This window comes from Antechinus flavipes, chromosome 4 (assembly GCF_016432865.1).
Source record: "Antechinus flavipes isolate AdamAnt ecotype Samford, QLD, Australia chromosome 4, AdamAnt_v2, whole genome shotgun sequence".
NCBI classification, from domain to species: domain Eukaryota; kingdom Metazoa; phylum Chordata; class Mammalia; order Dasyuromorphia; family Dasyuridae; genus Antechinus; species Antechinus flavipes.
Window position 1 is genome coordinate 40290536 of NC_067401.1, and position 25877 is coordinate 40316412.

General features: G+C 36.8%; 1 protein-coding gene across 5 annotated transcripts; it reads left to right on the forward strand.

Annotated features, from left to right (window-relative positions):
* Positions 1-12139: 12139 nt before the first annotated feature.
* ANP32E (acidic nuclear phosphoprotein 32 family member E) lies at positions 12140-25647 on the forward strand. 5 transcript variants are annotated; one of them, XM_051992773.1, is made up of 7 exons: positions 12153-12517; positions 15215-15364; positions 15904-16026; positions 17648-17819; positions 18437-18555; positions 22492-22546; positions 23311-25647. In XM_051992773.1, the coding sequence occupies exons 1-7, from the start codon at positions 12446-12448 to the stop codon at positions 23376-23378; spliced, it is 759 nt and encodes a 252-aa protein (XP_051848733.1). In that variant the 5' UTR covers positions 12153-12445; the 3' UTR covers positions 23379-25647. The 5 variants fall into 5 exon arrangements, with proteins under 5 accessions (XP_051848734.1, XP_051848733.1, XP_051848732.1 ...); XM_051992772.1 differs by having other exon boundaries at positions 12155-12517; positions 23308-25647; XM_051992771.1 differs by having other exon boundaries at positions 12157-12517; positions 18437-18591.
* The last annotated feature ends 230 nt before the right edge of the window (positions 25648-25877 follow it).

The window sequence follows — 25877 nt, forward strand, 5'->3', positions numbered from 1 at the left end:
GGGAAGACTTATGTAAACTGATGCAAAGTGAAGTGAGCAGAACTAGGCAGTGTGGATAGTAGCAGCTATACTCTAATAAAAATCAACTGTGAAACTCTGCCTAGTGTGCTTCTTATGGAGTAGCTAGGTAGAACAGTAGATAGAGAGAATGCTAGGTACTGAAGTCAGGAAGACCTGAGTTCAAATTGACCTCAGACACTTACTAGCTGTGTGACCCTGGACATATCACTTTACTCTGTTTGTCTCAGTTCCTTATCTATAAAATGAACTGGAAAAGAAAATGGCAAACCATTCTAGTATCTTCACAAAGAAAACTACAAAACACCTTGAAGAGTTAGACATGACTGAAATGATTGGAGTGACAATGTGCTGTTTTATTTAAATTAATCAGCCAAGATGATGCCTTTCTCATAACCTCTCCTAATTCAGTCTTTACTTCTACAAACTTAGTTTAATTATACCTGCACCAGAGGATTGGGTTTGTGGGATTTTTTTTTTTTTTTTGGAAGATGAGAGTTGGGGATCCCAGCAAAACCACAGTGGTATCTACAATGAGATCTTTGTTTCATCATCTGTTCCCCAAGATAAAGATTACTATTAGTCATAACTATTAGTGGTGATCTTTTATTGTTGTTTTCATTTACATTATTATAGTAACATTATATATTGTTTTCCTAGTTCTAATTACTTCACTCTATATCAATTCAAATAATTTGAATGTTTCTCCACTTGTCTTTAAAAAAAAACAGTTAAATAATGTTTTTGATTACACTCATACACCAAAATGTTTCTGACAATTGGTCCCTTCTGCCTGGAATGCCATATTCTAGAAGGCAAAGGACCTTGGATTACAATCAAGAATTAACCACCCAGAGAGTCTGAGCATCATCTTTTGGGGAGGAGATCGACTTTAATTGAAGTAGAGGACTTTCAATTATTTCTATTGAAAAGACCAGAACTAAATAGAAAATGTGATCTACAATTGCAAGATTCAGGAGAAGCATAGAAAGGTAAACAGGAAAGAAAAAACACATTATTTAAAAGGTAAAATTGTTTACATCTTTATATGGAAAGATAATACTTGTAACTCTTGACAACTGTATCTTTTATTAGGATAATTAGAGGGGACATACATAGACAAAGAGTGTGGGTATAAGTTAACTCTGATGTGATGATAATAAAGAAAAAGACATTAAAGGATGGAAAAAAGGTTGTGCTGGGAGAAAAGGAAAGGGAAGTTTAAATGGGGCAAATTAGGTCATTTGAAGAGGCACAAAAGACTTATTAGAGTAGAAGGAAAAAAAGGAGTGGGGGTGAGCATTGTTTGAAGTTTAACCTAATCTGTTTTGGCTCAAAGAGGGAATAACATACACACTGGATATAGAAATTTCTCTTACCTTATGGGGAAATAGGAGGAGAAAGAGGACAGAGAAGGGAGAGGGTGGATAGAGGGGAGAACAGAAACAATGGAGAAAGGGGGTAAGAGGGGAGAAGAAGAGGAATAGAACAGCAAACAGGTTAAAGGAAGGGTTGGTCAGAAACTGAATACTCATGAGGAAGGACAGGGTGGAAAGAGAGGAAAAATGTGATATACAGCAGAGAAAATAGGATGAAGGAAAATATACAGCTGGTAATCATAACTGTGAATGTAAATGGGATGAACTTTCCCATAAAATGGAAGCAAATAGCAGATTGGATTAAAAACCAGAATCATACAATAAGTTTATAAGAAACACATTTGAAATAGAGATGCATACAGAGTAAAAGTAAAAGACTTGAGCAGAATCTATTCTGCTTCAGGTGAAGCAAAAAAAGCAAGGGTAACAATTCTGATCTCAAAGAAAGCAAAAGCAAAAATAGATCTAATTAAAAGAGATAAGGATTTTGCTAAAAGGTACCATAGACAATGAAGTAATATTAATGCTAAATTAATATATGAACCAAGTGGTACAGCATCCAAATTCATAGGGAAGAAATTAAATTAACTACAGAAAGAAACAGAGCAAAACACTCTTAGAATTAAATAAATCAACTACAAAATAATCAAGAAAGAGATTAAGGAGATTAGTAGAATCTTAGAAAATTTAGATGGACCTCTGGAGAAAATTGAATATAGAAAGGAATATGCCTTTTTTTTCAGCAGCACATGGCATATTCACCAAAAAATTGATCATGTATAAGGGCATAAAAACCTTATAATCAAATGCAGAAAGGCAGAAATAGCAACCTTTTCAAATCACAATGCAATAAGAATTACATTCAATAAAGAGCCATGGAAAGATAGACTAACAACCAATCAGAAATTAATTAATTTAATCCCAAAGAATGAATGAGTCAAATAACAAATTATAGAAACAATAATTTAATCCAAAAATGACCATAATGAGATAATATGCCAAAATTAATGGGATGCAGTCAAATAAGTTCTATGGGGAAATTTTATATCACAAAATGCTTACATTAATAAAATAGAGAGAGAGAAAATAAATGAATTGGGCATGCAACTAAAAAAGCTAGAAAAAGAATAAATTAACTCCCCCAATTAAACACCAAATTAGAAATTCTGAAAATCAAAAGAGAGATTAATAAAACTGAAAGTATGAACACTATTAAACTAATAAATAAAACTAAGAGTTGATTTTATGAAAAAACTAACAAAATAACTAAACCTTTGGTGAATTTGATTCAAAAAATAAAAGCAAAAAACTATTGGCCCAACTATTTCCAGTCTCTTTATATTCACATGTCCCCACAGTCCAGTAACACTGACTTTCTTGCTGTTCCTCCCACCAGACACTCCAATCTCTCAATTACAAGCACTTTCTCTTGCTGCCCCCCCCACTCCTGGATATGTCTTCCTTTTTATCTCCGCCTCCTGGCTTCGCTGGCTTTTTTCTTTTTTTTCTTTTTAAATAACTTTTTATTGACAGAACCCATGCCAGGGTAATTTTTTACAGCATTATCCCTTGCACTCACTTCTGTTCCGATTTTTCCCCTCCCTCCCTCTATTCCCTCCCCCAGATGGCAAGCAGTCCTTTACATGTTAAATAGGTTACAGTATATCCTAAATGTATGTGTGCAGAACCGAACAGTTTTCTTGTTGCACAGGGAGAATTGGATTCAGAAGGTATAAATAACCCGGGAAGAAAAACAAAAATGCAAGCAGTTTATATCCATTTCCCAGTGTTCTTTCTTTGGGTGTAGCTGCTTCTGTCCATCCTTGATCAATTGAAACTGAATTAGCTTTCTTTATCGAAGAAATCCACTTCCATCAGAATACATCCTCAACCAGTATCATTGTTGAGATATATAATGATCTCCTGGTTCTGCTCATTTCATAAAGTTTCATTTTCTACAGAAACCTTTCTTGATCCCTCTTAATACTAGTGTCTTCCCTCTGCTGATTGTCTCCAACTTATTCTGAATATATCTTTTTTATACATAGTCATTTGCATACTGTGTCCTTTATTAGACTATGAGCTCCTTTGAAGCAGAGGTTGTTTTTTTGACTTTCTTTGTATCTCCTATTCTTAGCACAATGCCTGCTATATATTAGACCCTTAATTAAGACTTGCTGATGACTCATTTTGTTTCTAGTATTTTGCTACCACAAAATTCTATGAATGTTATTGTATACATGTGGTTTTTCTTTCTGTTTTTAAAAAAGTCTCCTTGTATGTGTATATATGTATGTATAAATATATACAAAAAGGGGATTTCTGGATTATTGTTGTTTAGTTGTTTCAACCATGTTTGACTCTTTGTGACCCATTTTGGGTTTTCCTAGTGATGAGATTAGATTCAGGGAACCAAATTCCTGATGGCCTCAGACACTTAACATTTCCTAACTGTGTGATCCTAGACAAGTCACTTAACCCCAATTAGGATTCCTGATGGTCAGGGAGTTAAATGATGAGGTTAGTGGCAAGTTCAGGGTTCAGGGAACCAAATGAAGAGGTTTGGCTCCCTAAACTCCTTGGGATTTGGTGCACGGATAGGGAGTTATAGGAACTCCCTTCTGGTGGCACAGAGGTCCTTCATAAAGGAATTTATGAACTCAAAAAGCTAAACTGATAAAAAGAAGTTTATTATAGGCACTGGGAAATCAGCCTTTGCTATGCATGAATAGAAAGACTGAATTCCTTTGTGGCAAGGTCCCAACAGAGAAGTAAAGTTTCTAGTACAGAAATCCCAAGAGAGAGATATAAAGTCTTAGGTGAGGATAAAGAGAGGGTAACGCTGAAAGAGAATGGCATTCCAGCAGGCAGAGGTTTCCTTGGCATAGCATGGCATGACATGTTACATCCTCTTCAAGGAGAGGATTTAAATTTGGCTCTTTTTATAAAGAAGCCTTAGCTACTAGCCGGGGTTAGTTCCTGGTGGGGGCTGGTGGGTGGAGTTTGAGCTGGAATTGAATAGAATTGAATGAGTCTTTTTAATTCAATAGAGTTGGAATTCTCTAGCTCCTGATTCAACTAGCCCCACCTAGATAACAGAATGAAGCTATTTATCTTGTTTCCCTCAGGTGGGGTCCCACAGATGTAGGGTTCAAGGATAATCTCTCCTTCAAGGATTTTTAGAGAGTTTCAGGGTTCTTTCGTCACTAGCAAAGATACTGAAGTGGTTTGCCATTTCCTTTCCCAGCTCACTTGACAATGAGGAAACTGAGGCAAACAGGATCAAGTGACTTGCCCAAGGCCACATAGCAAGTTAATAGCTAAAGCCATATTTGAACTCATGAAGATGAGTCTTCCTGATTCCAGCCTTGGTACTCTATCCACTGTACTATCTAGTTGTCCTGATTTCTGGATTAAAGAATATTAATAGTTTGTGACTTATGTAATTCTAGATTTTTTCTAGAAAGGTTGGCCAACTCACAGTTCCATCTACATTGTAATAGGGTGTTGCTCTTCCCAAGGTTCCTCTAACTATAACTTCTGACATCTTTGCTACTTTGAAGGATGTAAGATGAAATCTCAGAATTGTTTCTTTTGAATTTCTATGATTGATAATGATTTGGAACAATATTATCTTTGTTATGGTTTTCTTCAGAAAATTCACTTCCTCTCTCTAATCTATTAGGGGATGGTTCTTGGGGAATGACCCAAATAACGCTTGTAATTTATATTTCTGATGTAGCATTTCTTTCTTCTTCTTTTTTTTTTTTTCTGCTGTAGTATTTCACCTTTGTGGTAGACAGAGGGGTTTAGATGTTGCCACGGGGAGACAAAATTGTGAAACACCAGAAAGTGATAAGATCAGTGTGTGGTCATACAGGGTTTAGAATTCAGTATATTTTTTTTCCTTTGCAATTGAGAGATTCTTCCTGAGAAAGTACTGCAGTTCTCTGTCCATCATTCAGGGGATAACAAAAGGCTTTGGGATTAGGACTATTCGATTTTTATTTGCCATGGATTTTGAGTATCATTGTGGATAGCCTACTGATGATGTGTGAACCTGAACTTGCTGAAGGAAGAAAAGAAAAACAGAGAAACAGGGTGCTAGGTGAGTCCACTTGACAAAAATTCAGGAACCTGAGTTATCTATGGCAAAGAATAGGAAAGTTTATTTCTGAATTTCACTAAGAGAAGACTTTCTTCGTGGACAAAAGCCCCTAGTACAATGCTGAGGTTTTGTGAAGAAGTTTGTTGATGGTACTTCGTTTTATGGGCAGATCCTAGAGCTTGGGACAATTGAAATTGGGTGGAAATCTGCTATTTGAATAGAGAATTTTGGAATTGAATCAGTGTCTCTGGACTGATCTTTACCTCTAGTAGTGAGTGTTATCAATGGAGGTGGTGCCCCTCTCTCAGGGTAACAGAATGAAGCTGTTTTCCTTAGGCAGGGTCTTTTACAGAGGCAGGGTTTTGGGGTCCCTCCTTCAGTTTCAGGCTCCCCTCACCACTACTAGAACTGTGACAAAGCACAGGAAGACAGACATAGAATCATTTCACACTAATGGCCAGGCACTGATTGGTGGGATGAGGTCATGCTAGATACTGTAAAGGAACATCCCCTTATATCTTTTTTTTTTTTCCTTGAGGCAGTTGAGGTTAAGTGACTTCCCGGGATCACACAGTTAGGAAGTGTTAAGTGTCTGAGGCCAGATTAGTGCTCTATCCTCTGCACCACCTAGCTGCCCCCTCCCCCATATCTTTCAATAAACATTTCCCCTGTGTCCTTTTGTAGACTATTTGATTGGTATTTTGCTTCCTAGTACATATTGTAGGGGATCTGTGAGCCTGGCACCTCCTCCCACCATCCAGTACTATGACACATACTTCTAACTACAGTGACTGGAACTATTGGCTGAAGAAAAGAGACCCTACTGTGGATGACCCAAGTGGCTGAGGCTGGAGCCTCTATCTCTGGTGATGGAACCAGTTCCCTGTGCCTAGGGAAACTTGCCACACTGACCATGCATTGTATGAAATTTATATGACACCCAGGAACCATTGCCAAACATTCTGACCTATGACTTACCACTGGACTGAGGTGATCCTAGAGGAAAGAGTAAGGTTGATGATGAGCTGTTCCTCACTTAAATCCAATTCACTTGCAAGTCAAGACATAGCACTCTCTTGATGTCATTGGTCCTAAATAATAACCTGTGAACAGACTTGGAGCAAAAGTTGGAACCTGAAAGAGAGAAGGCTTCTGAATGTCGGAAATGAGATCTTTTGAAGCTTTCTGGAATGATGAACCAGGCAGAGCTAACTATTCTCTTTCCTTCTGCTTCTCTTTCCTTACTTTCTCATACTTTATACTCTAAAATCAAGTCTGGATCCCTAACCACACATACACCATGTTCCTTCTCAAAGATCAGTGTGAGGCTGGTTAGATAACCCAAGTCACAATTACAAGCAAAGGATGTTGTCCAGAGGAGCTGTCTGGAGTCAGGCAACAAGTATTTATTAATCCCTTATTATGTGCCAGGCACTGTGCTAAATGCTGGAAATACAAATAGAAGCAAAAAGATGTGAATTCTAGGGCTATAATGATCTTCCAGAAAGAAGAGGTTTCTGGGGGCATAGGAGAGTGGAGGCCATAGTAGAAGCATATAATGATTTTCTTATAATTTCACTCTAGGTGGTAAATGATGTGATCATGGTATATTGATTGTGTCCTGACAATGAAGGAGGTTATTCAGTAGAGGAAAGAAAACTCCAGGGGTGGGGGAAGGGGAGATCCATGGATTTTCTATTTGAAAAAAAAAATAATTCTGAGAATATTTCACATCATTTCCATCTCTAAATTCTAATCTTATCTGCTTTGAGGTAGCATGACTCAGTGATGTGGAAGTATATATCAGAGAGATTGTGCCAAGACCATCTGGCTGATGAATTGAACATAGCATCACCTAATGGCCAAATCAAACATTTGCACACTTTTACTAGATAAAGCAATAGATGGCCTTTCTGTAAGTTTAAGATTAGCATTAATATGATACTGCAACGGTGGTACTATTGTCCATAAATCTCCAGGTGTATCGGATATAACCTCACTATGTCTCCCCGCCCCTCAAAAAAAAAAGTATTTTATGTCATTTAAAAAGTTTATACATTGCCCTGAAGTCAGAAGAACCTGGGTTCAAATCTAGTCTCAGACACTTAAGACTTCCTAGCTGTGTGACCCTGGGCTTCACTTAACCCCAACTACCACAGCAAAAAAAAAAAAAAAAAAAAAAAAAAAAATTCATACATTGTTTTAATAAAGTTTAGTTGTTAGTTTTAAAGTTTAATTAAGTTTTAGCTTTTTTAGTTTGATGAATAAAAATATTCTTTCTGACAGGATTCACTTAAAAGAAATTTTCTGGGGCAAATTCTAAAAAAATATGGTGCTTATGCTTATGATATAATTTTTTATATTTGTATATATCCATTTGAGTTATACATATCATATGGTATAAGAGTTGTTCCAGACTGCTTTCCATTTTTCCCAGCAGTAATTTGTGTTCTTGGATTTGTTGAACATTGGATCACTATGTTCAGTTACTTCTGGATTTTGCTCATCTAATGTGTTTCACTGAAAACTAGAACCATATAATTTAGATGATTACTGTTTTATGATATTATTTGATATCTATTAAAACTATTTTTATTATGTTGGCATGATCAAATGATGAACAATGAATTCTTCTCCAACTATTTGAATTTTTTATTTTTGATATTTTATCATTGTATTTATAAGAGTATTGAGTGTATCTTGATAGGTTAGATTCCCAAATATCTAATGCATTTTGTATTTATTGTAATAGAATTCACCTATCATTTTTTCCTTGTTTTTCTTAGTATGATACAAAAATGTTATGATTTTTGTGGATTCATTTTGCCTCCTTCTATTTTGCTATTTAAATTCTTGATTAGTTTTTTAGTTGATTCTCTGAGATTCCCTTATTTTTGTTAATGGACCTCAAGATTACTTTTAGCTATTAGTAGGGGTAAAAAGAGTGATAATTTTGGAAATGAGCAGGAGAAAAAATGGCAATATCTTTGTCAAGAAAACCCCAAATGGGGTCAGGAAGAGTTGAACATTACTGACCACCAACAATAAATATGAGCTTGTGAGGAGTCTAGGATAACATTTAAGTTTTAAATCTGAGGGACTAGAAAGATAGTGATTCCCTATAAAGTAATAGGGAAGTTAGAAGTGTGGGAGATTTTTTTGGGGGGGACTTAATGAGTTCTTTTTTTGTCAAACTGTTAAATGTTTACTAGATATCCAATTTAAGATGCTGAAAGGAAGTTTTGGAGATGTAAGATGGGAGGTCAGCAGACAGGTTAAGCACGGGATAGGTAGATCTGACAATCATCAGCATAAAGATAATTAAGTCCATGGAAGTTGCTGAGATCAGCAAATGAAGGAAGCAGTATAGAAAAAGAAAAGAGGACCCAGGACACTGTGCAGGATAGGCTTTTGGTCTATGTCTTTCCTCCTCTCAAAAATCATCAGTGGCTCCCTGTAGCCTTGAGAATAAAATACAAAATCCTTAGCTAATTGTTTGACACTCTTCACAATCTGGCTTCATTCTACCTCTCCTAGCCTTATTTCACATAATGGAATATTCCCTTTCTCATACATGACCTACCCAAACAATACTTAGTTTTTTCCTGAACTAAACAGTTTATTTTCTTCCTTTTTGAATTCACAAATTCTATCTTTCATGACTGAAATGCCTTTCTTCTCTGCCTTTAAAATTTAGTTCCAGTGCCAGTTCCTCCATGAAGCTTTTTTTTTTTTTTTTTTTTTTTTAGTCTCTCAATTGACAATACTTTGAGTGTGGCTAGGGTGGCCATAATGAAATCATAGATTCATTGTACCATTGAAATAACCAGTGTATTTATTTATGTATCTATTATTTCTTTCTAATAGAATGTAAACTCCTTGATGGCAAGGTTATTTTGTTTTTATTTTTTTATCTGGAGTTCCTAGACACAACTATGGTTCAGCGCATAAAGTGCTAGCCCTGGAATTAGGAAAACCTGAATGCTACCTGTGTGACCGCGGGCAAGTCATCTAATCCAGTTTACTCCAATTCTTTATCTTTAAAATGAGAAGGAAATGGCAAACCACACCAGTATCTTTAACAAAAACAAAAAACAAAACAAAACAAAACCCAAAAGAGCAGGCCATGACTGAATAAAAACAAAATCCTGAATTCCTAATATGTTATTTTGTTCAACTAAAAGAATAACTATCTGTAGCATGCAACTGAATTCTCATTAAACTGACAGCTTTACATTGCAACCACCTACTTTTTTAACCACTGGTAGTTAAATTATTGAGAGTATTGAATGCTAATCTTGAAGAATTTAACCTTTATTGGTTTGGCGATAGGCAATTGGCTTTAGGAATTCTGATCTCTCCAGATTGAAATATACTCTCCTTTCTGGGAACAGTCAACAGGCCCTCCCTATAATCCTCTCTATAGAAATATAGAATTGCAAAATTCAGGTTAAATGCTAACACTTGATGAAGTTAAATCAACACAGCCAGGAGTGATCTTTCTATTTGTCTATTTTTATTACTTTCAAATAATAAAAGTTATGCATTAAGAAGGTTAATCTGGCATTGTTAAATAAAGTAGGTTGGGAAAAGAGAGAAATAAAGGGACTTCTTTATGTTAGGTGGCTGTTGCCTTAGTTATGTCCAGGGCATACAAACAGTAAGGTTTTGAGTTAAGGCTGTGGTGATGGAATAGGACTCTGTGTCCCCCAGATCTTTGGGGCTGGGGTGGGCTTGGGTTAGAAAGACCCTGAATCTCATCCCCTCCAGGCCTCTGGGAAATTTTCTAAAATGATCCCCAGCTTCCTACTTGGTTCCTTTGGGAAACTCCCACCCCCAATTGATCTGGGAACTAGTTTTGCCCAGGTAAGAATCACCACTTTTTATTGATTTGGAAATTAGTTCCTCAAATCGCTCCAAGCCTTGGAAAGCGAAATAAATCAAAACTCTGTACCCCAATCTTTGCTGACTTCCTAATCAGGAAGCCGCCCAGTGAGAGAAAGAACTTCTCAGTGAAAATAAATCCATTTTTGCCAAACCTTGCTTGGAGACTGGGCCAAACCTGCGAAAACACTGGTCTAGGGACCCCCATGGCTGTTAGGGTATCTCACCCCTCAACAAGAGTGGTTAGAAAAATAGTGGCTATCAAATTAGCATAATGGGGTGATTGAAGTGATCTATTGTTGTTTGTCCTTTATTCTGAAAAAGGATGTGACATCAGGGAGAGTAGGCCCTTGCTAAAAGGTACCTGAGATCAGTTTTTTGGATGATCTTCTGGTCCCCGGGACAGTTCGCAGGGAATTCTTCAAAGAGGATTATTAATGCAGATTATGAGGGGATGCCAAAGTCTTTGCAAATATCTCTTTCCCCAACTTGTTGACCATATTGCCTGAGTCTCCCCGGCAGCAGCTATGGTGGGCACATGAATCATTGCAGAGACTGAACATCTATCCTGAGATGGATGTTTCTGGGTTTGGCTTGTAATAAGCCTAAATCTACCACAATATTAACATACATAAGGAAGTCTGGAGGAACAAGTGCTTTAGGGAAAATGATGACTTCAATTTGGAGACACTGAGTTTTTTGAAACAGATTTATTAGTATTTAGGAAAATTAAATTACATTTAATAATATATCATGTAGAAAATATATACAATTTAGGGAAATCATAATTAATAACTTTTTAAAAAATGGACATTGGAGGTGAGAATGTGAACTTTGTAGGAAAATTAGAGTGGGAAGGCCCCCCTTTTCACACTTAAGACACTCCACACCACTTCCCATTCTGTTTCACACTTCCTCACGTGGCTTAATACCAGAAGAGTGGTATAGAACAAACATATTGACTATCCACCTCCCACCCGTCCCCGTCCCCCTCACAACCCACCTTAGACACAGATTTCCATGGAAACCTCACTAGCAGGAGGAAGCTGTACAAAGAAAGTCATTTCCTTTAGGCTCACTGTACGATTGTTACTAGACTAGGAATTTTATTTCCTTGTCCCAACACTTCTATCAGCCCGTACACAGATCTTCCCATATCTTTGGTCAGAAGATATCCAACTTTATTTAAAATCGAACATATTTTCCTATTTTCTGTAAAATTAAGGTAAACACTCTTTTGCTCCTCAAAGGATGATGGAGGGGGAAATGCAAAAATAAATGCAAATAACGACGACGCATTAACATATGTGCACCCCCTCTCCACCCCCTCACTCCTGCTCTGCATTCTAGGGCCAAAGTGTATGATAACAAAAACACCTTGCTCATGTCTTTTAAACTAGTAGATTTGAAGGCCAGGATAAAATTTAGGGAACTTGCTCAGAAGAACAAGCTCCCTTCCTTTAGCACTTAAAAAAAAGTATCGGGGTGCCTAGGGAAAGCGCGCCAAGCACACAAAGAAAAGGAGGGGGGCAACCGGAATTCAAAATATCGCCGCTTAGACGGACATTCTTCTGTACCTATCCGAGTTAACTGCGCGCTCGACTGTGGCCAATGATCGTAGGCTGTAGTATTTCACCCCGCCCAGAATCCTGATCGACATTTATATTGTCCATTGGCCTGTAGAGCCCCCGAAGATTCGACCAATACGTTGAGGTGTTGGGTGGGGCTTCAGATAGGGGGTTGGCTGCGCTGTGTCATGGAGGCTCAGTAGCCGAGCAGCCATTGAAGGGGAAGGAACTGCGTGTGTGTGCGTGTGAGTGCGAGTGTGCGGAGAGGGCGGTGGGGGCATCCGAGTTTTAGTCCCAACTCCTCTGACTCCATTTGCTGTTCTTATTCCCCCACCCCTTTCTGGTGGTGGTGGGTGTAATCTTTTCCCTTTCTATATCTCTTCATTCATTTCTTAACACCCCCCCCTTCTTTTTTTTTTGGAGGTTGGGGGTGGTGGGAAAGAGAAGGGAAAGGAGGAAAGGGAAAGGGGAAGGGAGGAGTGTGAGTAATGGAGGAGGAGGAGGCCATGGATTTGAAACAGAAGATTAACCTGGAGTTAAGGAACAGAGCCCCCGAGGAGGTGAGAGAAATCTTTCCCCCTCCCCCCTTCTGAGACGGCTTTTGGGGGGTCTGGATGGTGGCGGGGGTTTGGGGGGTGGTGCAAAAAATTCACTGGCCACATGGGGTAGGGGAGGGAGATGTTTAAGTTTTAAATCATCTTGTTTTTCTTCGGGATTGACTAGGGGACAGTTTCTCGGGGGTGATGGGGGCGTCCCTAAGCCCCCTCTTTTCTTGTGAGTTGGGTTTTCCCCTCCCTCCCGCCGTTGGTGGGGTGCCGCTGCTGCTGCTCCCCTCTTGGGGGCTGCGAAGGGATTTGGCGCGCCCCTCAGCCCCCTCCCCCCAGCGGTCAGAACCTCGGAGAAGTTCTCTCAACTACTCCAGTCAACTCTAGGGTGGGGTTTTTTTTGGGGGGGTGCGTTAAGAAAATAGAAAGAAGAGCGGCAGGGCGTCGATGCTAGACCTGGACTTTCCAGGTGCTTCATCTCCGAAATTTGGACGTCCTAGCCTTTCGCCAGCCGCCTCGGGGTGTGTTTGTCACCCCGCCGTGGTGTCCCGAGGTCCTCGCGACCCCCCTCGACACGCTTCCATTCTCTTGTTCGGGGTGGGGGGGCGCAGCTTGCAGGGGTTCCGGTCGGCTGCCCTTCTTGGGGAGAATCTGGGTCATTTGCGGTTTTATCTGACATCGGTTAAGTTTTGGAAGAAGCCGCATTGGCCGGAGGGGGAGGGGACAGGGATGGTGGGGGATGATTCCCGTTGCATCCTCCTCCTTCTCCCTAGACCTGGAGGGGAGGAAATTTCCTTCTCTTAAACTGTGGTAGCACCTTCTCGGAGGGGTGGAGTCCCTCCAACTTTCGGGGTCTCTGCTTGCGGTGCCCAGACCGCCCCTAGCTCCTGCACTGCCCACCGGGATTCGGCGCGACTCTGGACTCCGGACTTTCCGGATGCCTTTTTATTTGGGGGGTGGGGGTAGGGCGAGAGAACAACGCACTTTCTGCCTTGCTCTTCTTGCGGACCCGGGGCCGCTCCTGTCTTCCTTCTCCGGCCCGGGGACTGCCCCTTCTTCCCGCAGGGCTCTGCTCCCCGAAGCGCCTCCTCCGTAGACCGAAGAGGCGCCACTCTAGTGGCCCTTCTCCGGGGTCCGAAGCCCGTGGGGGATCCCTGGGGAACCGAGCCGGGGCGGTGGCGAGGTCACGGGAGACACGCGGTGCCCGCCATGCAGCCTGGCAGGTAGCAGCGAGCGCCCTCTCCCCGCCACCCCCGCCGGCCCGCGGAACCCCGGGATCGAGGAGGGAAAGGACAAGCTCGGGCTGCCCGTAGGAGACGAGAGCGGGGCCGGCCCCGGTCCGCATGGGAGCCGCTTGAGGAAGACGTACGGTTACACCTGAGATTGTACCGGGGACAGTCGGGATGCTTAGCGAAACGTGGGCTGAAGGCGAGCGCGGCCGGAGGAGCTGCGGGACTGGGCTGCGGTTCCCGCGTCGGGAGACTTTTGCTGAAGTTGGCGGGGTGGGATGGGGCCGGCAGGCAGAAGGAAATCGGGGCTGCCCCCGGGGTTACCCCCGCCTGCTTGCTGAAAGCACTTTTTAGAGCCTGATTAACACACACTCACACGCCCCAAAATGTTTGCAGACACCTCGGGTACCTGTTGATGCTTGCTTATGACCTGGGTTGGAGTGTGAGATTTAAACCATTTCCTCCCTCCGGTCTTTTACCTTTACAGGCATGCCTTCTTTAGGAGAGTCAAGTTGTCAACTTGATCTAGCCGGTCTTTTCCTCATCCTCCTTTCCTTGCAGCTTTCTGGCCAACAAAACAATTATAACACGTTTTTGTATTTAGGATTGTAGAGCGACATGGGTCAATCTGAAAGTATAGCGCATCCGGGGCTACCCCAGAAAGTTTGGTTGTTCAATAGTATTTATCTTAGAGATTGATGCTGCCCCTCCTGTTGGAGAAAAGGAGGGAACCCCTCCCCCAAATGTTATTGTGGTGGAGAAAGATAAATAACTGTTAGTAATGGGGCTGGGGTTGTTTTGGGTGCTACTGTTTGGCTTAGACGTCTGAATTGCCAGTTTCACTGGAAAGTTGGGATAGGCTCTGGAAAAGATCCATCTAATTTTTTCTTATGAAGGCAACAAGGTTTTCAAGGTTGTTTTAGGGATAAGTAGTGGCATTTGCAAACCAAAAAGCAGATTTAAAAGTAATTTCATCACTCTGGGATCCTTTTTCATCCGTATGGATAAAAAGAAAATCAAAATTCAATCCTAACATGTATAACTTTGGATACTGTTTGAAATAGTGAAACATGATGTCAGTTTGTGTGTCTTATAGACATACTTTTTGGTTGTTTTGAGTTCAGTGGCAATTTTTCAGCTGCAGCATGGATATTTCCCAGTTACTGAGTATCTTCTCTCGAGCACCTGGGGTTTAGAGTTTGCTTAAGTACATGGCCTAGTGTTGACCTGTTACAAAGCACTGTCAGGGTCATATGATTTCTCTTTTTTGAAGATTTTATTTTTTGGTGCTAGGATTTTAGAGCAGGCCACCAACTCTTTTTCACATTATTTAATAGGTGATTTTACACTGTCCTCCAAAACCTGCTAGAATGAAAAACTATGTGAGACAATTGGCTTAAAACTGTTTGCATTTAGGAATCCTGTTGCTGAGTAGTTTTCAAAAAAGCTGAAGGAAGGATCATTAATATGTTTTCTTTTGAAGGTGACAGAGTTAGTCCTTGATAACTGTCATTCTGTCAACGGGGAAATTGAGGGCCTCAATGATACTTTCAAAGAATTAGAATTTCTGAGCATGGTCAATGTGGCACTCACCTCTCTGGCTCGGCTCCCCAGCTTGAGTAAACTTCGGAAGGTAAGTTTCCCTTGGAAGTATTCCCTTAAAAGCAGCATGCTTCTAGAACCAAACATTCTTGTAATGTTACTTTTGACTAAATTAGGTTATTCATCTATACTTTGATTAGAATTGTTTAAAAAATAGGAAAAAAGATTTTATCAATCTCTAATGTATCAATTCTGGGATTGTTTATCTTTTTCAAGTTTAAATCCTCTAGAACCCTGTGAATAGATTTGGAAATCTGACAGGTCTTATTTTCTGTCCTGTCTAAACGATGCTATGAAACCTTAATATAACAGTTGAAGCTAATCCTTTAGCTGTGAACTGCCAGCTACCATAAAGGGGTTCTACAGAATTAATTTTAAAGATTCAGTTAAACAGAAATTTATTAAATATCTGTTATTTATAAGTCACTCTGTTTAGGGAATCTAACAAGTAAGGAAAGTACTTATTTTAACATCACTCTCCAGGAAGAGAATTTTTGGTTTTGTTTTGTTTTTCCTTTAAATGATTTGAATATTTTCATAGCCATTCTTTTTTTTCTTCCTTTTGTGTAGTTGGAACTTAGTGATAATATTATTTCTGGGGGCCTGGAGGTCCTGGCAGAAAAATGTCCAAATCTCACCTACCTCAATCTGAGTGGCAACAAAATCAAAGATCTCAGCACAGTAGAAGCTCTGGTAAGTAAAGATGTGTAAAAGAGTTTGCCTCAGCTGAATTGGCTTTTTAACTTGAGCGTTTTGAATTGTACATGGCCATAATTGACAATATTTTTATATAGCCTTAAAAACTGTGAAGTCCTTTACATGCATTATTTCCTTTGTGATCTTTTATCACCTGAGTATCATCAGTAATTTGATAACTGCCACTTGTTTCTCTTTTGTAATTTCTGAATTTCTTATATGTTGAGATAGGTACTGTTCTTGGATTTTTCAAATGAGAAAAGTCTACTTTAGATGTAGTTAATTCTTAGGTTCTGAGGATTTAATTTGGATTTTCTTTGTCTTCCCATCCTTTGGGCCATTATTTCATGGTTTGCTAATTTTGGCATGGGGAGTAGTAGTGGTTAGAAAATGGAGAAAAATATTGATAATGTTGCTGGCCAATGATTTGATTTGAAAAAAAAGAGATTGTAGCTAGATTTCCCTAAATTATGATAATGGTTAGCTATGACTTTGCAAATAATTAGAAAAATGTCATTTTAACTCATGTTTGAACATTAGCATTTTCAGTGTTTTCAGTGTTGAGCTGTTTATAAATAAAATTCAAGACCTTAAAGCATTTATATGACAAGCATTTTTACCCAAGCTTATTATAAGTTGTTTAGACCAAGCTTTAACGATTGCAAAGTACTTTACTTCTCTTATCTTGTTTGCTTTCTGAACAACAACCCTTGTGATCCTTCTGCTTTGTTAGGTAGCTATCTTATCTATCTAGATAATTAAAGAAATGGACAGATTTTATATATGTACAAGTATATTTGGTAGATAAGCTAGGCACTAGTGCTGAAGCAGCTGGATAGAACGCTGGAGTCTATGAGTTTGAATGCTGCTTCAGACATTTGATAGCTATGTGACTTTTGATCCATCTCTTAACTGATCAAAACTAATCTTAGACTCAGTTTCATGATTTGTAAAATGAAGATAATAATAGTACTTACCTCCCAGGTTTATTGCTCAAGTACCAAATTAGATAACATTTGAAAACCTTAAGGTGCTATACAAAGGTTATTATTATTAGATGGGAACTCTCTGAGTGATAAACATTTATATAGAGAAATTCCAGGTGAGGAAACTCCCTCTACTAATGCAGGTTACTGTGTTCTCTGCAGTTTATTGACTTATAGAGTTGTCTGATTTACTGAGAGGTAAAGAGACTTGCCTGGGGACACACAGATGTGTCAGAGATGGACTTAAAATGTGGATTTTATTGACTTACAAAGTTCTCCATCCATTATACATGCTATGCAATCTCTTTATATTACATATAAATGTAAAATATATTATTTATAAAGCACTGTATAATGTACAATGCTTTTCTCACACTAGTCTCATAATATAGATGTTAGAAATATTAATACTCCTATTTTGCAAATGAGGATACTGAGGCAACAGAGAGGTTAAATGTCTTGTCCAAAGTTAAGCATGTGCTAGAATTTGCATTTAGCTCTCCTGACTCTTGGTCAGGCTCTTTCTAATTTATCATTTTGGATTTATCGCCTTTAGTCTAGCAGTGCTTTAAAATGATAGTGTGGATGCTATTTTAAAATTTTGGATGTAAATTTTAACTTTGACTTTTCAGCAAAATCTTAAAAGCTTGAAAAGCCTTGACTTGTTTAAGTGTGAGATCACAAACCTTCAAGATTACAGAGAGAGTATTTTTGAACTGCTTCAACAAATCACCTATCTGGATGGATTTGATCAGGAAGATAATGAAGCCCCAGATTCTGAAGAAGAGGAAGAAGATGAAGAGGGTAATCTTTTTCAAAAGCATTCATAAAGTAGCATTAAATATAGTCTTCACTGTAGCCATGCAAATAGAGACTTAGGCATGAATAGGTGGAGTCGTAAAATTAAAAAAAAAAAGAAAGAAAGAAAACAAATATATTGGCCTTGAATCTTCCAAATTCCTTGATAAATAATATACTAACAATTGTATTATTTGGCACCCAATGCTGATAAAAACATGCTGACTTTTAAAGCTTTTTTAAAAGTGACTTTAAAAAATAAATTCATATAGATGAGTTCTGGCTTTGAAATGAAGATTTTTTTTTTTAAAGTTTGGCATCTTAAAGTCTAAATTAAATATTAAGCAGATCGTTTTTTTGGAGGACATTCTTTATTACTAATGATAAGACAGTTTTTCAGAAAGAAATTAGAGAGTTTTGATAAAAACAGGGATTAAACATTATAATTAGATCAATTTATTCAAGTCTCTTTTTAAGGTAAAAAAAATCAGGAACTTGAAGTGTCAAGTATTTCTGGCATGCTTGAATTAACTTAGACTTTGAGATGATTGAAGTAAGGGTAAAAAGATTATACTGGCAAGTAACAGTTTGTCCTGTTGTTTACTCATTCATTTTACTTTAAGATGATAATGATGAAGATGAAGATGAAGAGGAGGATGAAGCAGGTCCACCAGGAGGATATGAGGAAGAGGAGGAAGATGAAGATGAAGCAGGTTCAGATTTGGAGGGAGAAGAAGAGGAGGTGGGTCTCTCATACCTAATGAAGGAAGAAATTCAGGTAAACAAACACTTTTCACCATCACACCAAAAATTGTGTGTCTCCAGGAAGTAAAAGTTCTTTTCATGTTGTGAATTTACTTGAATTTTGGAGTACACATTCCATTTCTTTAATGAAAATATGCTGTAATGGATTTGTAGCCTGGTTACTGAGGACATTCTCCACCCATCCATACTTTCTTAATTCTTGTTCATTTTTTCCCAAGAACCTTTTGTAAAGGACCCATCAGACATGTAGGCCTTCATCTGGTTCTTTTAAATTCTTTGTGGACATCAGTAAAACATTTTTATTGTACAGTCTCATTCTTTTTTTTTTTTAAATTTATTTTAATTAATTTTTTTTCATTCTTATTCTTGATGCATATCAAGATGCTTCATTTTCTCTCATCAATAGCATATACTACAGCTCATTAATATAAGATTTAAAATAAATTTAATAATTAATGCTTACAATGCTTGCATGATTCTTAGCAATTCTGAAGGGATGGTAAATAACATTTACCACCTCTTTAGAATTGTTAATGTTATATATAATTTAATTCGGTATGTACATGTTTGTATATGTGTGTAGGAACATTTCTAAATGAAGAAATAAGTAGTCCCAGAAGTATTTAGATTTTATTTACTTGAGATTTTGGAGTGAATTTGAGTATATGGTAGTGAAAACATAACATTTTAGATATTCTTCATTGTATTTGATTAAAGCTGAATTATAACCATTCTTTAACGGTGAAATGCCTCAATTTATATTAGCATTTGTAATTTATCTTTTCCCTAAGCTTTTATTACACACCTAACATGGAGGTTTATTTGCTAAATTTATCTTAGTTTCTCTGCAAGTAGCATATGCAAGAGCATAAATACTCTTTTTAGAAAATTATCTTTTCTGGCCAATAAACTCATTATTGTCCAGTGAGCACTGAACCTAAATTTTGTTGTTTTTTTGAAAAGCCTGAGGTAAAAAGGACATTTTATCAAGTATAAGACCAAATCTGAGATAGAATACTTGCAACTTTTTGATCAGCACTTTTAAGTGGAGCCTAAGAATAGCATCAACAGGCAGAGCTTTTCATTTCTGAAAAAGCTTTCTCAGTGGTTAAAATGAAGTCTGATTTCTGGGAAGTCTCCAGAGACTGTGCTGAGTTGTCTGAGAAGGGAGCAGAAGTCAGATTAGATTGATAGTTCTTCTGTGAGTGCTTTCCTCTTTCCACTCTTTTTCTACTATTCATAGGATATAGGGAAATAAGATGTATATGATGCGCTTTGGGAAAATTGGGAGCCATGATATCTCTAGTGTTAAACATAAGCATCAACAAGAAAGCATTTTACTTTCTGCTGCTAAGGATTCAATGACTTATGTTTTTGAAGAGAGCCTAGTTTTTGTTAGAAGATACAGTTTTATAGATCAGATTTTCAAGATAAAGAGGCTTGAATAAATTGATCTAATTATAATATTTAATCCAGTATCAGAAAGATAACTACTTTGACTGAAGGAAAAGGAGCAAGTGTTTTATTAAGTGCCTTCTGTGTGCCAGCACTGTGCTAAGCACTTGACAGATATTATCATATTTGAGTCTCATACTACTTTGGGAGAGAAACTGAGGCAAGCAGGTGAAGTGATTTTCCTAGGATCACATACTAGTGTCTGAAGCTGGATTTTAACTCTGGTCTTCCTAACTCAGGAATCATTGTACCACCTAGATGCCTCTTAATGGACTTATTAAAAATTTTTTATTAAAACAAAAATCTATTTTTTGGTCCATTCCCCACCATGGTATGGAGTAAAGAGAGCATGGAGAAAAGAAAACTCAAACTCTTGAAACGTACATAATCCAACCAAATACGTTTTCATTGTCTGTACCCAAAAAATGGCTAGTCAGTACCCCAAGTTCATCACTTCTGTCACAGTTAGCTAGATAGCTGGGATTTGAATCCCCACCCTGATTCCACAGGCTCTTTCTGTTGCCAAATGCTGCTCACAACAGTGAGATGTGTATCCCTTAACTGCACTTAACTTATTCAGACACCAGAGAATGTCTGCAGTGTGCTTATTTGGGCCACTTTTTTATACTAGTTTCAACACAAGGTATTGGTTGCCTGCTTCATCCTTGACATGTTCAGGGTATCCTGCCCCTTCTGGGTCCAGTGTTTCTGGAAACTATGACAACTCAAGAAAACATGTTAAGTTAGGTCCAGAGCAACATGCTTCTTTCCTGTCTATGTGTCTTTGAAATGGATGAAAGATAAAATATGGGGGAAAAAACTGGTTTTTGTTTTGTTTTGGGTTCAGGCTTTAATTAGCCCTCAGATCTTACTGTTAAACCTCCATGATGGCTTCAGTATTTTGTATTCTTTTACTAGATCTAGATAGATTGCTGTTTTCTGACTGAGCATGTAAGCCTCAGCATATGCTGAAATGTGAATTAAGCAATTTATCTTGGGTGGGCCTCTGAATGGCAGAAAATTGAGATTGTCTTTTCTATAATCTATATCTTACCCTAAATCTGTGCTGGAGTTTTATTCACTAATTTTAATTATTTTTTTTTTAGTGAAACAGTAGGAAACTTCTGAAAATAGGCTTAATCTTCTTTTTTCACTCAGTATTTTTTTATTCTATAAGATTATTTGCCCCTTTATGGACTGGTAGCAGAATGGATTTAGTAGCTCACTACCTATTTCCAATTCAATTATTTGGACTACCATAAACACAACTAGAAGAGGCTTCCAGACTCCCCAGTTAGCCAGTAACAATAAATAACATTTTCAGAGTACCCTTAAGATTTGCAAAGAACTTTATAGTTTTTTCACTTGATTTTCATAACAAGATTGGGAGGTGGGTGCTAATATTATTCCCATAGACTGAGGGAGTTTTTAATGATCTGTTTAGGGTCACACAGCTAGTGTCTGAGGTGGGATTTGCTTCCAGCTTGGCCATTCTGCTGTGCTATCCTACTACTTTAATAGAAACTGAATGGTTTAATTATAAGTCTGTGCTTTAAATGTTATAAACTTAACTCACCTGAAAAGCCATTCACATATTAATTCAGCTTTTATAAATCTTTCTGTGGTTTAGGTTCCCAGTATTTAGAAGGAAGATGGGAGGTTCAAGTTAGAGATAAGGGTAAGAAGTGATAGCAAGGGGAAAGACCAGAAAAAATATTATCATAATCTGAGAACATTTCTTACAATCTTCTCTTCAGTGTCCATTATTTCAGCACAGTGGCAGAATTGATGTTTATAATCTTGAATGATCAAATAAATTGTGTCATTGTTTAAGAAGGCAAGGAAGTTCATTTTTTTAAATGGAAATAAAATTTGATACTTAAAAGAATAAAACTCCTTAATTTTCCAAGTACTCTCTGTATTATATACTGATTCTGTCTCCAGCGATTGTGTGATTCTTGTAATATGATTCTTAAGATTACACAATTGTTTTTAATTGTCTTTTATTATATAGGTCAGTATTATTCCTAATATAGAGAGAAAAATGATTATTTATGTATGACTCTGAACAACCAGGATTAATTTCAATTTTGGCTCTTCCATTTACCTTTAGAATACAAAGCCCATCTCTTTTGAAACAATCTAAATTACCCTTTATTTTCATAAAGAAATTAGAAATGTTGTTTGAATATTAATGTAAAGGCATATGCGTCAGGCAATATAGATAGTTTTTAAAATAACATGTTAGAATAACATTTTCTTGTTTATACATGAAGTCTTTCCTAAATTCTCCTCTTACATTTAATTTCTATTCATTTTATATAAACTTTTATATACATGTTATCTCCTGCTTGAAGGTAGGGACTATTTCCCTCTTTGTATTCTAGGACCTAGTGCACAATAGTTTAATAAATACTTATTGTGTTGGGATGATTTATTGACTGTTTTGCATTTTAAGGATGATGATGATGATGATGACTATGTTGAAGAAGGAGATGAAGAGGAAGAAGAAGGTAAGGTTTACTAATGACTTTATGATTTCTTGGTGTAATTTAATTCAAAAAATTGCTCTAATTTCAAAAAGAATTTATTTCATCTTTTCTCAACTTAAATGTCTACCTTTAAGTACCTTCTTAAAAGGTATATAAATCTTTTTAAAAGCAAGTTTTTCAAATTTGATTCATGATAAAAGTTTTATTTAAGAGTTTTACAAATTAAATATTTTTGAAAAATTAATAAGAAGATAGGTTCACGATTTCATTTTTTTCTTTTGGAAAGGAGTCAATTTCTTGATTTTGCGGTTGAAATTAGATTATATACTGAAGTGTTAAATTAAAAGAAGCTACTATTCTATTAGAAAATTATGACCTTGCATATGTATTTCTCAGTCTTTTCTATTAGAAATATTTCTATTTTCTATTAAATTCATAAAAAGAAACAGCTAATTAAGCTAATAATTAACTTATCTTTGGGCTTCATTTGTGACTATATTTCTATAATCTATTAAACTAGGGTGTTTTGTTTTCAAAGTCACAAAACAATTTCAGTGATGAGACTTTTAAAAAAAATGTCCTACATGATTTGGCCACAAGGGTGCATGATGAACTGCTTCAGTTGATTATTTTAGATCTGTTAAGTGTTTTGTAATAAATTTGAATTGCAATAATGCGATAATATACAACTGATTTTTGACCTCAAAGCTTACAAATTAATAAGCCTTGAGTCTTTTCTTATATAATTCTGAATATTAAAAAAGTTCTCCCTTTTATCTTAGAAGAAGAAAGTGTTCAAGGAGAAAAGAGGAAACGAGATATTGAAGATGAAGGAGAAGAAGAAGATGATTAAATGGACCAGACTCCAGGATTCTATAGAGTTTGCAATAGAATGATCTTGTTGATCTCTTGTTTCTTTATGTACCATGCTGTCCCTACAGAAGATAATATGTAACTTTTTATAGGAAAGGTGTGGTTTTACTACTTTTGCCTTTTTATCATTCCAAATAAGATTTGTTAGCCTGTTAGTGATAACATACAGTACATAGAAAAAAAAATCAGTACTATATAATGATTGACCCCATAATCAAATTCCCTAGCAATCTATTCAAAATCTTACTTTTCTTACTCAAGCTAAATGTTTTGGTCATAATTAGTTCACAATTAAAATATGGCAGTTTTCCATGGGTGTAGTATGGTGCATTTCATTCACAAGATTTTAAAGTTATTTATAAACTAGTTGAAATCAAAGTTGCTATTATATGCTGTAATATGAGAAGTCAGTAGTCTCTCTTTGAGATGAAAAAGTTGGTTATATTCTTTAGAGCTGGCCAGAGATCTAGTTAGAAGATAGTGAGTTTTTTGATGCTAACAGTTTATTTTAAGATTTCATAATTAAATCAGAAGCAAAATGGTGAGGGTTCTGTTCAGAAATAGCATTTTTGTAGTTTATTGTTGAAAAGGCTGCTGAAACCTGTCTCAAGTCAGGTGGATGTTTAGGTCTTTGTGTTTAAAAAGAAATTTCATGTATTCCAGGTTCTGAGCATATATGTGAACCCTTTCTTGTTTAGGCTACAAGTCATGGCATGACAGGGTTCTTTAAGGTATACATTCTGCTCTTTTAGCAGTTTCCGTGCTCTTTCTGATTTCTCTTCTTGTATGGACAGTCTTATTTTTATTTGAAGAAATCTAGCAAAAACTTTAGATCCTTCCCTCAACCATCTTTTCTTGCTTTGCTTGGATTTCTTATACCCCTGAAGGAGAGAATTGACTAAAATTATCTCAAAAACAGACATGATTATCCAGATAACTTTGTATAAGAGCCTCTGCTTACTCTGAATTTCTCCTGGATGATATTGGGAATTAATTTTATCAGGGTGAAGTCAAAAGAGGATTCCTGGACCAATATCAGAATCCTTTAGATGTAAAATAGCTGCCTGTGAGTGTTTATTAAGGCATCCTATCCATGGATAGACTTTACATTTAATATTTGATTCCTGAATCAAGATTTGGATGCCGCAGACTAGAGATCTGCAAATTATATTTTATTTTCCTGATAAGAGCTTTAAATTATTCTTCCCATCATTATGAAGCATAACTAGCTTTTAAGACATTTGAATGGCATGTTTTAGGCAGTTGGCAAAAGATATTTGAAACTAGATTGGTTTTAAGATAAAGATTTATTTTAAAATTGATATTCATAAAGAAAAGAATTTGGGAAAACTTTGCCACTGTATGTGTGCATCTGTGTGTTTTTCCTATTAAGTTTCCATGTTTTATATAAATTCTAAATTTAAAAAATAGAGAAATGTATTTCCCATTTTTTTATCATGAAGGTTCACTTTATTATAATTGCTATTTGTTAATCTTGACTATGTCAAAAAATTTTTTTTCCTATAAATTTTGAATATTTGTAACTTAACTTTTACAAAATCAGTATCAGCAAATGGTGACCATGTCTCTTTGAACTGAAATCATTCTTTTTTCCTTTATTGGGCCACATTTAAATTACTTAAAAGAACACATTTTTTCCCTTTTCTTCTTGGGGCTCAAAGAATGTGACCAATAATTCTGGGGTTCCCATTGGAATATAATTATAAAGTTATTTGTAGAGAAATTCAATTAATAAAAAGCTAGACTGGTTAAGTGAAAACAAATGCTTGGGACAGAGTTGGTGGAGTGATGGGATGCTTAACTAACAGTTTACTCATTTTTAACAGCTGAAATGCAGCATTTCGGGCACTTTGCATTCTTAAATTCCATATATTACTTTTGGCTTTCAAAATACCTGTTTTAAAATTTAATCTGCATTTTTAAAAAAATCACTCATCTTATTGTGCAATCAGAATTAGTACAGTTCTTTTATTTTAAAAGGTAATACCTAAAGTTCCAATAACTTCTAAAATTTACTTTGCTTGGTGGGTGGTGTTTTCATGCAAATATGTAAGGGAAGGGGTTTTATATTTTGTAGAGGTTTTTGTCCTATTTTAATGCTCTTTGTAAGGCTATATGTATATAGTGTGTTAAGTCCTTTAAGAATTTCTCTCCTAAAAATCTTTGAAGTTATTACTTTTGTGCAACTGTGTTTTGAATAAAGCCATGACAGTGTTAAATAAACAAAAGTCCAGCACTCTTCATTTTTAGTTGTAGCATTCATTGTTTCTTCTATGTCTACATTTGCTGTAAATTATTTCTGAAACAGAATTGTATCAACTCCATTGAAGATCCTTGGTATTGTTATATGGATTGATTTTTGTATGAAACATTCTCCCTATTCAGTAAGAACCGGTGGATTTTTTAGCTCTGAAATTCTCTGTAAACAGACTAAGTAGAAGAATATTGTGAAAATTTC